Raw genomic sequence first — 13,110 nt, 5'->3', positions numbered from 1 at the left:
AGGTTTTTAAATTGTAAGCTTTGCCCTCCGCAAAAGTTGATGGTAAATTAAAAATATCAACCCTCCTGAAAATAATTTGGCTTTTAGCCTCTTTTTTCATTGCCTTATAAGTTGCAGCCACCTGACAAACAGGGGTGTAAATGGTACGGTTCGGGAGGTTATTTTATAAAATTTATACCGTATCAATTTTTCAGTTATTTCATTTTGTAGAACTAAAATTTGACTTTTCAAAACCGTCCCATCATGTCGGTTTCTCTTCGGTATCGGTATGGTTCGGTTAAGTTTCGATTTTTTTTTTTAAAGAACATCATGTTATAGTCACTAGTAAAAGTTAAGATACAATATTATACATACTTTTATAAAACTTTGACAAAAACTCTCTAGATATTTTTACTGATTTAAAGATGATGAATAAATAAAATATGAAAGACAACAAGAATAGAGATTGATCTCACTATTTTACGGTAGTGTAATATAAATGTTAAGCAAAAAAAAAAAAAAATTAGATTGCACGAAGCGGAAAAATCAATCAAGATGAGATTCAAGAACTGAGACTACTAAGATTGAGTATCCAATAAGAGGATTTAAAATCATACGAGAGAAAAGATATCTAATACTCTGCAGCTTTCTATCCAAGGTCATTGGAATACCTTGTAGCTTACTAGTTATTACTCGAGATGCTATAACTAATTTAATTTCAATAGGAGTAGTTTAACAGGTTTCAAAGTTGGCACTTTAGGTGTTAATTATGTCGTCGGCTTGTAGTAATTTTCATCATCCCAAAATCAAGGCGAAAATTTTAATATTTTATTATATTTAAATTTAATATATAGAATATATTTTACATATATAAACTTATTCGGTTCGGTTCGGTATTTTTTCAAAATTAAAAACCTTCCTAATTATTCGGTATGGTTATAAATTTATATAAAAACCGTCGGTTTTATTAAAAGAAACCTAAAAATCGGTTCGGTACGGTACAGTTCGGTCAGTTAAGTCGATTTTTTGAAAACCATTGACACCCCTACTGACAAATATAGGAACATATCCCCTCTCTTTATCTTCGATTAATCTTTCAGGAAAAGAAAATAATATAGGAAAAGAAAGGGAAAATGGTCAAATATACCCCTCAGTTGATAGTTAAATATACCCTCCGTTAGTCAAAGTAGATAAATATATCCTTTTCGTTAATCAAAGTAGATAAATATACCCCTCCCGTTAAGAAAGTGCACAAATATACCCCTCAATCAACAAAATCCCCAATTCCACCATTAATTACCCGATTTAACTTAAAAAAACTCATGCCCAATCCGCAAATTAAATTCTTTCCACCCAAATATACCCACCACCACTACAACTGACCCAACACAACCACCACCACCACTTCCACCACTACAACCAGTAAATTCTTCATAACCATCCTTAACCACAACCCCAATTGTTTTGTGCCTAAAACTTCAAGAGATTGTTGATTTTTAGTTTTAAATTTTAGATTGGAGGACCGTTGTTTAGAAAGGAGGCTTGTGGCAGGGATTTTTTTAGCCTTTTTGAGCCTAAAGCTTTCATTTTTATTGATTTTAATGTTACTAGCTACCTGGATATGTGATACAGCGATACTTGAAATTTATCTCAGTTTGCTCCAAGCCAAAGCTCTCTGTTGTTGGATACCTAAGTATTTTATAAAGTGTGAAATATTATAATAATCATGTTTGACTGATGACAATCATGCTTTCTCTAGTATTTTGCATATGATATTCAATACTGTATTAAGGATTTAATGTATTTACTGAGATCGAATGATCTTTTTTGTTTTGTTCAGTGATGTCCGAGGACATGGTTAAGGATGGTTATGAAGAATTTACTGGTGGTGGTGGTGGTGGTTGTGTTGGGTCGGTTGTAGTGGTGGTGTGTATATTTGGGTGGAAAGAATTTAATTTGCGGATCGGGACAAGTCAGGAATAGTTTTTTTTAAGTTAAATCGGATAATTAATGGTGGATTTGGGGATTCTGTCAACTGAGGGGTATATTTGTGTACTTTCTTAACGGAAGGGGTATATTTATCTACTTTGACTAACGGAAAAGGTATATTTATCTACTTTAACTAATGGAGGGTGTATTTAACTATTAAACTAAAGTAGAGGGGTATATTTGACCCTTTTCCCGAAAAGAAAAGCATGATGCAATGATTCTTCGAATTTTAAATAAATGAAGAGATAAGAGTTAAAAACACACCTCAACTATCAATTTTTTTTGTGTTTTGTACCTGAACTATCCGAAATAAAACTTTCCTATCTAAACTATCACCAGATAATTAGCAAACACACCTCAAAACTAATTAGACTTAATGTTTGACCTCAAACACCAAAATGCGCATGAAGCCTAATTTTCTCAAAAAAATTCGTCCATTTGGCATATGTAACAGCTATATATGAGCTGACTCATATTATTTTTTATTTTTCAATTAATTCTTTAAAACCCTAATCTCTCCCCCTTCTTCTTCATCATTTCTCAACCATTTTTCTTTCATTTCTTCTTCTCCTGTGCAGATTTTCTCATTTATTTCTTGTTCATTTTCTTATTCTATAAGAGCTAATCAGATTTTCTCCTTCATTTTGTTTCCCTTCCTCTTCTTCATTGGTCATATTTTCTTGTCAAAATGAGGAAGAATGTCTTTTGTTAATGTGGGCAGATTATCCACGTGAAATTAACTTTTAACCTAACAATTAGTTCTGCCACGATGGAATTATTTATCCACGTGGAGTGCCACGTGGCACGATTTTTAAACAAAAAAAAAAGTGTAGTACACACACCATCATATATTAGTCGAGGCGTGTTAAGATTCAAATTGTGAAATTAAAATCCCAATTTGAAGGACAAGTAATGGAGTGCAACCTTGGCAATTACGGAAGATTAAAATACAACGTGCCAAAAAGTTATTTGCTGGAAAATGAACGTAATCATTGGTTGGCTAAAGAACTGTAGCAAAAAATTGGATGAATATCTACCTCCTTTGACGATAAATATTGGCACCAGTAGGCAGTTTGCAGAAGGAATAAACTGACCACTATGTTTGAGGAAATAGCGGAAACCTTGAAGATCTGAACCATCAAAAAGAAATTTGACAATCCAGAAATCCCAAAAGTAGCAGTGTACCGCAGTTCGAAACAAGTGAATAATGAGCCTGTACTTTTACCCTTCCCCACTTAAATACAAAATGTTTGTCTACAGCAAGGTTCAAACCCGTGACATGCATCTAACCCACACATCACACGCTGCACTCTTATCAATGGACAATCTTAACCATCCACACTGGAAGGCTCTAGTTTTCTTTTTTTAATTATCACTTTTCTAGTGACTCTCTAATGTTCATATATTACATGATATTGCTTGAGAGTACTAAAGCAGGAACCATTCTTTAAGCTGCTTAATTGGTATCAAATCTCTCCGAGGTGCCTTTCATATATCATTTGAGTTGCTTTCCACTTGCACAATCATCGTCGGAAATAATTAGAAACTGCTTTTGTACACTCACAAGAAAAAAAACGAGCAGAGGATCATTATCCCCTACGCTGAAATGACAATTTTTTCAAACAAGTTTTACGCAGCTGTCAGTGTAGAGAAGCTTCGTTGAGAGCATCCAATTAAATGATAGTTCCCATAATTCATCAATCGTGTATCCCATTTTGTTATAATTTGCCAAAGAATTCTGCATAGCTCAGTATTAAGTTATATACTCGTGGGGGCGAATTCTGCATAGCTCAGTATTAAGTTATATACTCGTGGGGACGATCAAATTGGGTTATGGGCCTCAATGTCCACATGCCTAATGCCTGGAACTATTTCCTGGATTTCCTTTTCTAGCCGATCAACTTCACTCCCTAGTGCTGTGACAACTTCCTCACCTGGCAAGCAACAAAAAGGTTTCATAGCAAGTAACAAGTGCAGTTCGTATTCATACCTTCAAAATTAGGCATACCATAGCATGACATCAGTTTCAGTAGTTCTGCATCATCCTTCTGCTCTGAAGCCTCCCGAAACTAAATATGAAAAGAGAAAATAACTCGCTATTATACATCAATAATGCTTGTAGACTGCATGACCCCAAGGGTCAAGAAGAAAGTGAAATATTTTTTATGGTCTTCAAATTTCAAGCTGAAGTTATGAATTCAAGAAACATGTCATCAATGTCCAGCAAAATCAAATAGAGATGAGCTAACTGAACTTCAAGAATGTATTAGCAAGAAATGATCACTTCAACAATAAGCAAAAAAAGTAAGGTCAAGAAACTTGCAGAAACAAATTGTCCTACATCAATGATGCAAACAGGTTTCCATGTCAAGGACAGATGCAAAAGTGAGATCCTCAGCAAAATTAATTGCTAAACCTGTAGAGCTATGTTGCTCGGACTCTCCAAAAATGATGCCGCACCCGTGTCGGATCCTTCAAAAATACACTACTTTTGGAGGATCCGACACGCCCCGTGTCCATTTTTTAAGAGTCCGAGTAACATAGCTGTAGAGCATATGGTTGGAACTCTATGGGGTCGTTTGGTAGATAGTCGAAATTATCCTGGGATTATAATCCCGGGACTAATTTATCCCATCTATGGGGATTATTTTATACCATCTAAAAGATGGTATAAAATAATCCCAGTTTTAGATGGTATAAAATAATCCCAGTATAAGTGGGTTAAGAAGGTATAAGCTGGGATATCCCAGCACTAATTTTTGTACCATGTTTGGTACAAGGTAGAAATTTATCCTACCAAACGACCCCTATTTGTTATATATGTATGTGTTTAAAGATCTTGATGGTAACTCTATGCTGCACATGTGTAATGAAATAGTTCAGACTTTCTTGGATGTAAACAGACGACTTAAACCAAGAAGTTTGTTATGGATGGAAGAAAATTCATCCGTAATATCAGTTACATGCTAGGTTAGCTTAGCAGAGTTGCAGCAGATACCACACATCCAGAATGAAGTAGGTATTTGAGCCAAAATCATGTATTTAGGAAACGATGCACTCTTTTATCTGGTAATAACATGACTACAAAAAAGGATACAACTCGCCCTATAGGAGAGTAGGCTTTAAAGAATCTTGAAGATGTTGATCAAATGTGAGTTAAAAAAACTAAAAGGAAAGATGATCAGCCGAGGGTACAGGAGACCATTGCTTGAACTATGAAGCACAAACAAAGACATGATGCAGATACATACAAATAAGCACTTTTCATCCATTTCTTTTACCAAAATAATTTTGATCTTTTTATATTAGGATGTCCCAAAAAATTCAACATATAGTTTAGATAATAACATCCAACAACTCTGCAAGTTTCAAAATTTAAAACTCATCTAATGGTTAAAATTTTAATCCTGATTTTATTTTTCACTACACCAACGCCTCGAAAACTTCAAATTGTTCTACAATTACCAACAACCTGTGCAAGTCAAATCAACCATGCCAACCAAAAGAATTTTACACAAACATGAAGGAGAGATTAATGTATATGCGTATACAAAAAAGTGAACATGCTTGTATTTCATAGATTAATATAATGACTCACCATCTTTAACAACACACATCAGATCCACCTGGTACCCTCATTTGTTTTTCAATTTGGCTTTATCCTATATATAATAATATTCTAAGATTTATGTTGATCTTTTATTACATCCTCTCTCATTATTTTCAATTTGGCCTTATCCTATATATTATTATATTCTAAGAATTTATGTTGATCTTTTATTACATCCTCCCAAATGGGAGTCATCTTGAGAAACGCCAACGTAACACCGAATACATGTCCGCAGATGCGCATGGTAAAGAAGTGTTAAATGCCTTCTATTTTAGAAAAGGTAAAGGAGTCTATCAACCCATTGATGCTATCACCTATTAAAATGCAAAAACGGGATGCATTTTCTCTTCCTAACCCCAATAATGGTGTGGTGGAATAATTAAGAAGTGTGCATGGAAAACTAATAACCTGTTTAGCCCACTCTTCACGTCCAGCTCTCTCTAGGTAATTTTGAACCAGCACTACGCCATTGAAGTCTGCCATATAAAACAACATATTAGAAGAGGTACCTGAATGAAACTAAAGAATAGTAATGAAGAACCAGATCCCATCACCTATCTCAGCCTTAAACCTAAAGAAACCAGGTCCAATCACCTCACTTTTGCAATCATAAATGGAATCAACAACCTGTAACAAGTACAGTTTGGATGGTTTAGTTAGGCAAAGAGGTTAGCAGAGGAGCGATTCACAAACAACATACTGGATCATTTCTCAGGAACTGCAGAACCCTGTCCATGTCTTTGTCATCAATTGCTCTACCAATCAAAGCATGACGATTTCTCTGGATCAGAAATATAGCAACCTGCATTTCAAATTGCATTATTACATTATTATCCTCCCCTTTTACAAAAATTAAGTTTGAGATGACAGGCAAAGAATATGCTCCCTATCCTCTCCCGCTCCAAAAAAAGGTGGTGGAAAATGTAAAGGCATCGGACACTTATTACTGACAACCAAGTTTAGTCGTCATCATCAGTCTCTGCACCAATCACAACAAGATCAATAAAGTGCATCACTAACACTGGAAAGCGTTCCATGAGATGAGTTTTCAAATTTCACTTTTCTCAATCAACATCTCCTATACACTACTTCACAGTAACCCAAGTTACTTCGACGCCAGTCTTAACTTTAAAATTAAGATAAGCGAGCTAAGAACACAACCACCTCTCAATCCCTATCTAGCTAGAATTGGCCATATGAATCATCAATATCTATCCCGCTGCATTTTTTTGTTGATTCGGTAATAAAATTTCTATCTATCCCGCTACATTTTAAATCCATTTCATTCTTCTTTTTTCAAATGCAATGAAACTCATTCTAATACTCAGGGCCCGTTTGTCCATAGATATCAAAAAAAAAATCACTTTTTTTTTTGGAATTTTGGAGTTGGAGTAGGAGTTGTGTTTGGCCATATTTTTTGAAATTGTAGTTTTTGGTGAAATGTAGTAAAAAAGTGAAATTTTTTTGAAAAACAAGTTTTTTGAGTTTTTGGTATTCCGGAATACAACTTCAAGTTGTATTCGGAATTCTCATGGCCAAACGCTGATTCCGGAAAAAAGTGAAAAAAAATTCCAGAATAAAGTGAATAATTCTTATGGCCAAACGGGGGCTCAATATTTTGTCTTTTAGGACAAAGTGAGTTTCTCTAAGACCGGAGATGCACTAATATCAAACTTATCCCTGGGTGGTCATACAATATCTAACCAAGCTAAAGGATTCCGGTTAAACACCATCACATCCCACCTACGTGTACCAACAACTAAATTTTAATCCTAACTGGTTGGTTTCTCCTACATGGATACTTTGTTTCAATTGTATTATGTTCTTTACCACGTCCACATGGATTCTGAAAAATTGCAGGCTTTCTACACATTCCCTCCATGTGATTTGAGGTTTAACTAGTCCTTTTTTCGGGGATCAATTTTAGGTCTACGTTGTCATTTTCTAATACCTTCAATTAATGGTGTTACACCTATGGACGGGTGCATCTGGAGGTCCACATAGGACATTATGGAACCATCTCATGCAACCTTCTCTCATTTTTTTCTCTCAAAGCATGCCAGTTTCACCTCCTGACAGATGTAATCATTTCTAATCTTGTATAATAGCACATCTATCTTAACATTTGCATTTTTATAATACTCATCTCATGGATCTAAGAGGCCAATATTCACTCTCTTATAATGGACTCAAAACGTTGGTGATCACTTTTGTGACATCTTAAAATGCAGCCACATTCCTAATTTAACATATATGCACAGGGTCATAAAAAAACATATACAGGTATATTTTTTGATAATTCGTACTTAATGTAAGGTAACATACAATTTAGGGAAAAGGGTCAAAAATACCCCTCTACTTTGGAAAAAGGGCTAAAAATATCCTCCGAACTTATTTTGGGTCAAAAATACCCCCGTCTTGACGGAAATTATCCCCCCAAATAACCCGAAATCCTTTCTTAAATGATGGAGCGGGTTTAAAAAATGATTTTGGGTTATTTTGGGGGATAATTTCCGTCAAGACAGGGGTATATTTGAAAACTTTAAGGACGGGAGCGGTATTTTTGACCCAAAATAAGTTCGGAGGATATTTTTAGCCCTTTTTTTAAAGTAGAGGGGTATTTTTGACCCTTTTCCCTACAATTTATTAAGTTTGTCGTGACAACACTATGAACACTCAGTGTCAACCTCATATTGTACATAAATGATAAAACAACTAATAGGAAGGATCAAACTACGAGCGCTTACTACAATCTGCAGGTTATCACCAAATTCTCAACTTTGTGCAAATGCAGACAGATTATACATTTACAATCCCTAGCTTCAATTAAAAGATCAATTTAGAACTCAAAATTTTGAATTATGCTGAGACACACTGAAAAATACATATAGATTACGATGCCTGAATTTCAGCACAAGTTTAAGGTTTATCGTCACATACCATTCCTAGAAGGTTGCCCACTATAATGGAACCAATGGGATCATAAATTGGATTTCCAGTGGCATTTACAGCAACCAGTGATGCAGCAGCAATGGCTAGGCCTGTAACTGCAGCACCATCCTACAAATTGAACATCACATTACACATCACTGACAAAGAGAATATGAGCAGGAGCTCAAGAAATCATGTCAGTCACCTCCGTCATGACAGCCACAGCTGTAGGATCATGACCTCGCCAAATATAATCTCTCACTGTCATTCCTTCCGCGGCAGCTCCTTTTCTGACAGCTTGTATAGCCACAACGAGAGAAATACCTAAAAGAAATCCAAGGTCCGGAAAGAACATGTAGAGAATGAGATACGGGGTAAAAACCATAAAAGGAATGAACATTCTAGCTACTTGTATTTATTAGAGAAGAATACATACTCTCTATAATGAATGAGCCACCAATCACCAGCGCTACATATCCAATATTTTCTGGTTGCTGAAACAAATACATAAGAAGAAATACAGTTCTTGTTGATGTGAAAGCACAGTATTCAACATGATGGATCACTGTATTTCAATTAAAGTACCTCAGAAGTCCACAAATTTTGAACTCCATTAACTATAGTAGCACCAGAACCAAGACAAAAGATACCAACAGCAGATATCAAAGACCAAACAAATCTTTCCTTGGAATAGCCATATCTGCAATGATAAAATAAGAAATTGAACAAGTTCATCAGGCTCTAAGCCTCAGAAACACGTCACCAGATAAAGACCAACTTTTCCACGAAAGCAATTAAGATCTTTTGATCGTAATGTGTTTGATTTATTGTTGTTAAAGCTCTGGTCAGGCATGTATATTTGAAAAACAAACATCTGGTATGATACAGCTGCAGATTCACCAAATCAATGGTAAAAAGTTTCATTTTGCAATTGAAGCAAATACTGCTATGTCTAAAGATTTTAGGCGTGCTCTATTAAAAAACAATAGAAATATAAGAAAAGGGAATGATGCCTGGAATGTCTAGGTATTAGGACTTACGGGTGGATAGCATCTGGTGCACGTCTGGAGCTACTTAAACCATAAGCAAGAAGTGCCTACAAAGCGAGCAATCAAGAGTTGTTTGGTTAATGAAATATTAAATATGGAACTTCGCTCATGCCAGGCCATGTTAGTTTAAAAAACGTGCAATACCTGATTTGCAAAATCTGCAACTGAATGCACAACTTCAGCCAGCATAACATGGCTGGAACTGACAAACCAGACCCCAAACTTCAGGGAAAAGACAAGAAAATTGCACCATAAAGCTGTTGTGACTGCTCTCTGGCTATAGGAATACAAAAAGAAGAAATTAAATGGTGACACAGTACAGAGATTCATAGTTTAGCTAAGAAAATTATTTTGCCTTATTAATCAACAGTAGGCTGCCACAATTGTACAGGAGAAGGTTTTGATGTAAACATTTTAGTCTAGAGAAACTACTTATAACTTTGAGACTGAAGTCATTTTCCACCATACAATGTGAAACACTTGTATGTCCGACCAAATGGAGTCCACAATAAGCAAAGATGGATAAATCCATGTAATGTTATTGAATGCCATCTGATTGATTCTGGAACTATCACATACCTCACCAACACCTTTGAATGATGGTTAAATCAGTGTTTTAAAAGGCATTTTCGGGGCGAGCCCTGGGGCGGGGCGCACCAAAAACGTCCCGAGGCGATGGTGGGGGGCAAAAGTCTCAAAAGGCGTACGCCCAGCAATTCGGGCGTACGCCTGGGCGTGTGAGGCGAGTTTTGTGTGTTGGGGCGTAAGCCCAGAATTTTTTTTCAAATTAAAACGAAATTTGTTAAATAAGTCCTTAATATAATGCCCAAATTCTCAAAAGTCAACTTGTACTTACTCAAATGTTTTAAAAAGGAACTGAACCATTAAATATAAAAGTCAAGACCTTTTTATTGCTAAATGCCCTAATATATGTTCTTTCCCAATTCTTTATATTTTGTTCTACCATCTCAAAATAAGTAACAAACAGTCACTTGTGCTTGTAAGCAGCATATAATAGATTGTTTTGATTAGTTTTTTGTGGGGATGGAGCACATCTATACATATTTTTCACTTGTTTATAATTTTCTTCAATTTTTTTTATGCAATTTTACCTATTTAAAAATATTTATTGTAATTATATTATTTTATTAAATACTAAAAATTAAATACCCATGGGGCTTACGCCTCGCCGAGGCATACGTAAAACGCATCACCTTACGCCCCCCGCCTTTTAAAACACTGGATTAAATTACTTGCAACAAGATAATTGAGTTCTAGTGGAACATACTATCATAGTGGCTACACCCAAAATCCCAAAGTAATCATTCTTTAGGAGAATCAATTGCATAAATCTTATCTTATGCATGCCAAAATATACAATGTAACCAAATGTTCTGTTAATGTAATGTGACACTGATAACTCATCTTCGTCTAATTGTGCATATCAACATTTCTTCTAAAATGATGATGTTTAGACTATCCCCTTGGGGACGTAAGTTTACATGCTTGTATCATTTATTGTCCTATTGGCCACATGAGCCCGAAATTTGGCCAAAGAGAACTCATTCTTGTCACAGATATCCCGAAATTTGGCCAAAGAGAACTCATTCTTGTCACGAAATTTGGGTAAAGTTAAAAACTTTTTCAAATTAATTTTAGAAAACTTAGCTATTATACAAGATATCCTTAATGTTTCCCTGGTTATTTTTCTTTTAATGTTTCTACATGTTCATGTTTAGTCATGCATGTAGTACTCCAAACTAGCGACAATTCTTCTTTTATCTATTGAACTTCAAAACCGAGCCAAAAAGACCACATTCTGAATTAATAGGGATAAAGTTAGAAACTTACCTTTCCCGTTGCCCTTTGGGAAGGGAAATAGAAATAGAAAGACGAACAAGAAAGAAGAAGGAAAAAGGGTGGTATTGGTGGCAAATGTAGCTTCAAATTATCACCCCCCTCTAGGGTCTCAAGTTACATATACATAAGTCCTTTTAAGATATGTAAGCAAAAAGTGCAAAAGAACCATCATCATTGGTTGAACCTGGGGAAGGAGCCAGGATTTGAAGCTTATGAGTTTGGGATTCTAGTTCTTTTAAGTTCTTGGGTTCTAAATTAATAATTTGTACATATTCAATGAATTTCTTAAACAAATACAGGTTTTGGACCAAAACTACTAGGCTGAACCCGATACCCGATATGCTCTAGACCCCCCCCCCCCCCCCCGGCCAACACCCCCCGGGTTGGTCTAATGAAAGACTAGCAGAACTGGAAAAGGATCAGAAACAACTCACCAGACATATATGAGGGATGAATTATGCACCTAACAGCACAAATAAGTTTAAATTTTCAGATTGTAAGAAACAGTAAGGCTATCTACGCAATTAAGCCTCAACATAAAACAAAAGGAGCGTCATATATGAGGAGAACAACACACATTACCCATGATCATCCACCACCTCTATCGTCTTTATCTTCTTTGCTCTGGTAAGCAAACCTGCAAAGAGCATTTTGGTAAAACATAATGCTAACACTACACATAGTCAACTCAATTTAAATATAGGACTAATATTTTGCTCCGGAATTTGTATTATAAAACACAATGCTAACACTACACATAGTCAACTCAATTTAAATATAGGACTAATATTTTGCTCCGGAATTTGTATTATAAAACACAATGCTAACACTACACATAGTGAACTCGATTTGAGCATAGGACAAATATTTTGCTCCGGAATTTGTATTATAAAACACAATGCTAACACTACACATAATCAACTCGATTTGAGTATATAGGACTAATATATTGCTCAGGAATTGGCATTATAAAACATAATGCTACACTACACATAGTGAACTCTATGAGAGTGTATCGGTATCAGAGTCATGATAAAAAATTTTAAAAAAAAAACACTCACCCCGGCTGAGGAACAGGTGACTAGTATTTCTGGAAATTGAAGACGATACTACATTTGGCGAAGAATTAACAGAGAATATACTGCGCAATGCGAATGAAGACGGTGAAGAGCACGGATTGCGTTGAAGTTTATGATAAGTATTGAAATGAGGTTCAGTTTCCTCTTCGTGTTTGGATGAACAAGAATGAAAAGCATCAAAATCAAATTTCTCGAGTGCAGCAGAAAGGGAATAAGAGCCTTGATAACGATGACGATAGCAGCGAAGAGCAGAGAGAACGCGACGAGTAGGCATTTAATGCGTGAAAACAAACAAGGATTATATATATATATATAAATATACTCCAGAAAAGTAGTTGGTTGGCAGTTCACTAGGCCTTAGGGTTTTGAGGTTCTAAAGTGAATGTGAGCTCTAAAACTCATTGCAATGGAGTTGCAGAGTTGAGAATCGGAAAGTATCCTCAACAGATTCTCCTTAGGTAAAGGAGCATATTCTCTTCTCTAAAAGCGTCGGCTCACTCCGAATTTTGTGAACTAATTTATGTGTTTGGGCTGTTGGCCCTCGACTTCAATGGACTCGAGACACTGTTATGTGAGAATTTGGTTAGAAAAAGAAAAAAAAAATTGGCTTCTT

General features: G+C 35.6%; 1 protein-coding gene across 1 annotated transcript; it reads right to left on the bottom strand.

The window, feature by feature from the left end:
* Nucleotides 1–3,094: 3,094 nt before the first annotated feature.
* On the bottom strand, nt 3,095–13,052 carry LOC132644987 (metal tolerance protein C4). Its single transcript, XM_060361692.1, has 13 exons — nt 12,480–13,052; nt 12,001–12,055; nt 9,703–9,835; nt 9,550–9,605; nt 9,095–9,209; nt 8,946–9,003; nt 8,715–8,833; nt 8,519–8,638; nt 6,279–6,380; nt 6,133–6,205; nt 5,987–6,054; nt 3,977–4,037; nt 3,095–3,902 (listed from the first exon to the last, which is right to left on the bottom strand). The coding sequence occupies exons 1-13, from the start codon at nt 12,769–12,771 to the stop codon at nt 3,790–3,792; spliced, it is 1,365 nt and encodes a 454-aa protein (XP_060217675.1). The 5' UTR covers nt 12,772–13,052; the 3' UTR covers nt 3,095–3,789.
* Nucleotides 13,053–13,110: the final 58 nt, after the last annotated feature.

The sequence above is a fragment of the Lycium barbarum genome, chromosome 1, assembly GCF_019175385.1.
Source record: "Lycium barbarum isolate Lr01 chromosome 1, ASM1917538v2, whole genome shotgun sequence".
NCBI classification, from domain to species: Eukaryota; Viridiplantae; Streptophyta; class Magnoliopsida; order Solanales; family Solanaceae; genus Lycium; species Lycium barbarum.
The sequence above is the reverse complement of the archived record's forward strand: the minus strand, read 5'-3'. Positions and strand labels throughout refer to the sequence as shown.

Bases quoted from the DNA above. Each gene is read 5' to 3' on its own strand.
- LOC132644987 (XM_060361692.1), bottom strand. From the start codon at position 12,771: ATGCCTACTCGTCGCGTTCTCTCTGCTCTTCGCTGCTATCGTCATCGT. The intron at 8,639-8,714 runs GTGACTGACATG...TTCAATTTGTAG, and splicing joins CTGTGGCTGTCATGACGGAG to GATGGTGCTGCAGTTACAGG. The intron at 6,381-8,518 runs GTATGTGACGAT...TTTGAAATGCAG, and splicing joins TGGGCAACCTTCTAGGAATG to GTTGCTATATTTCTGATCCA.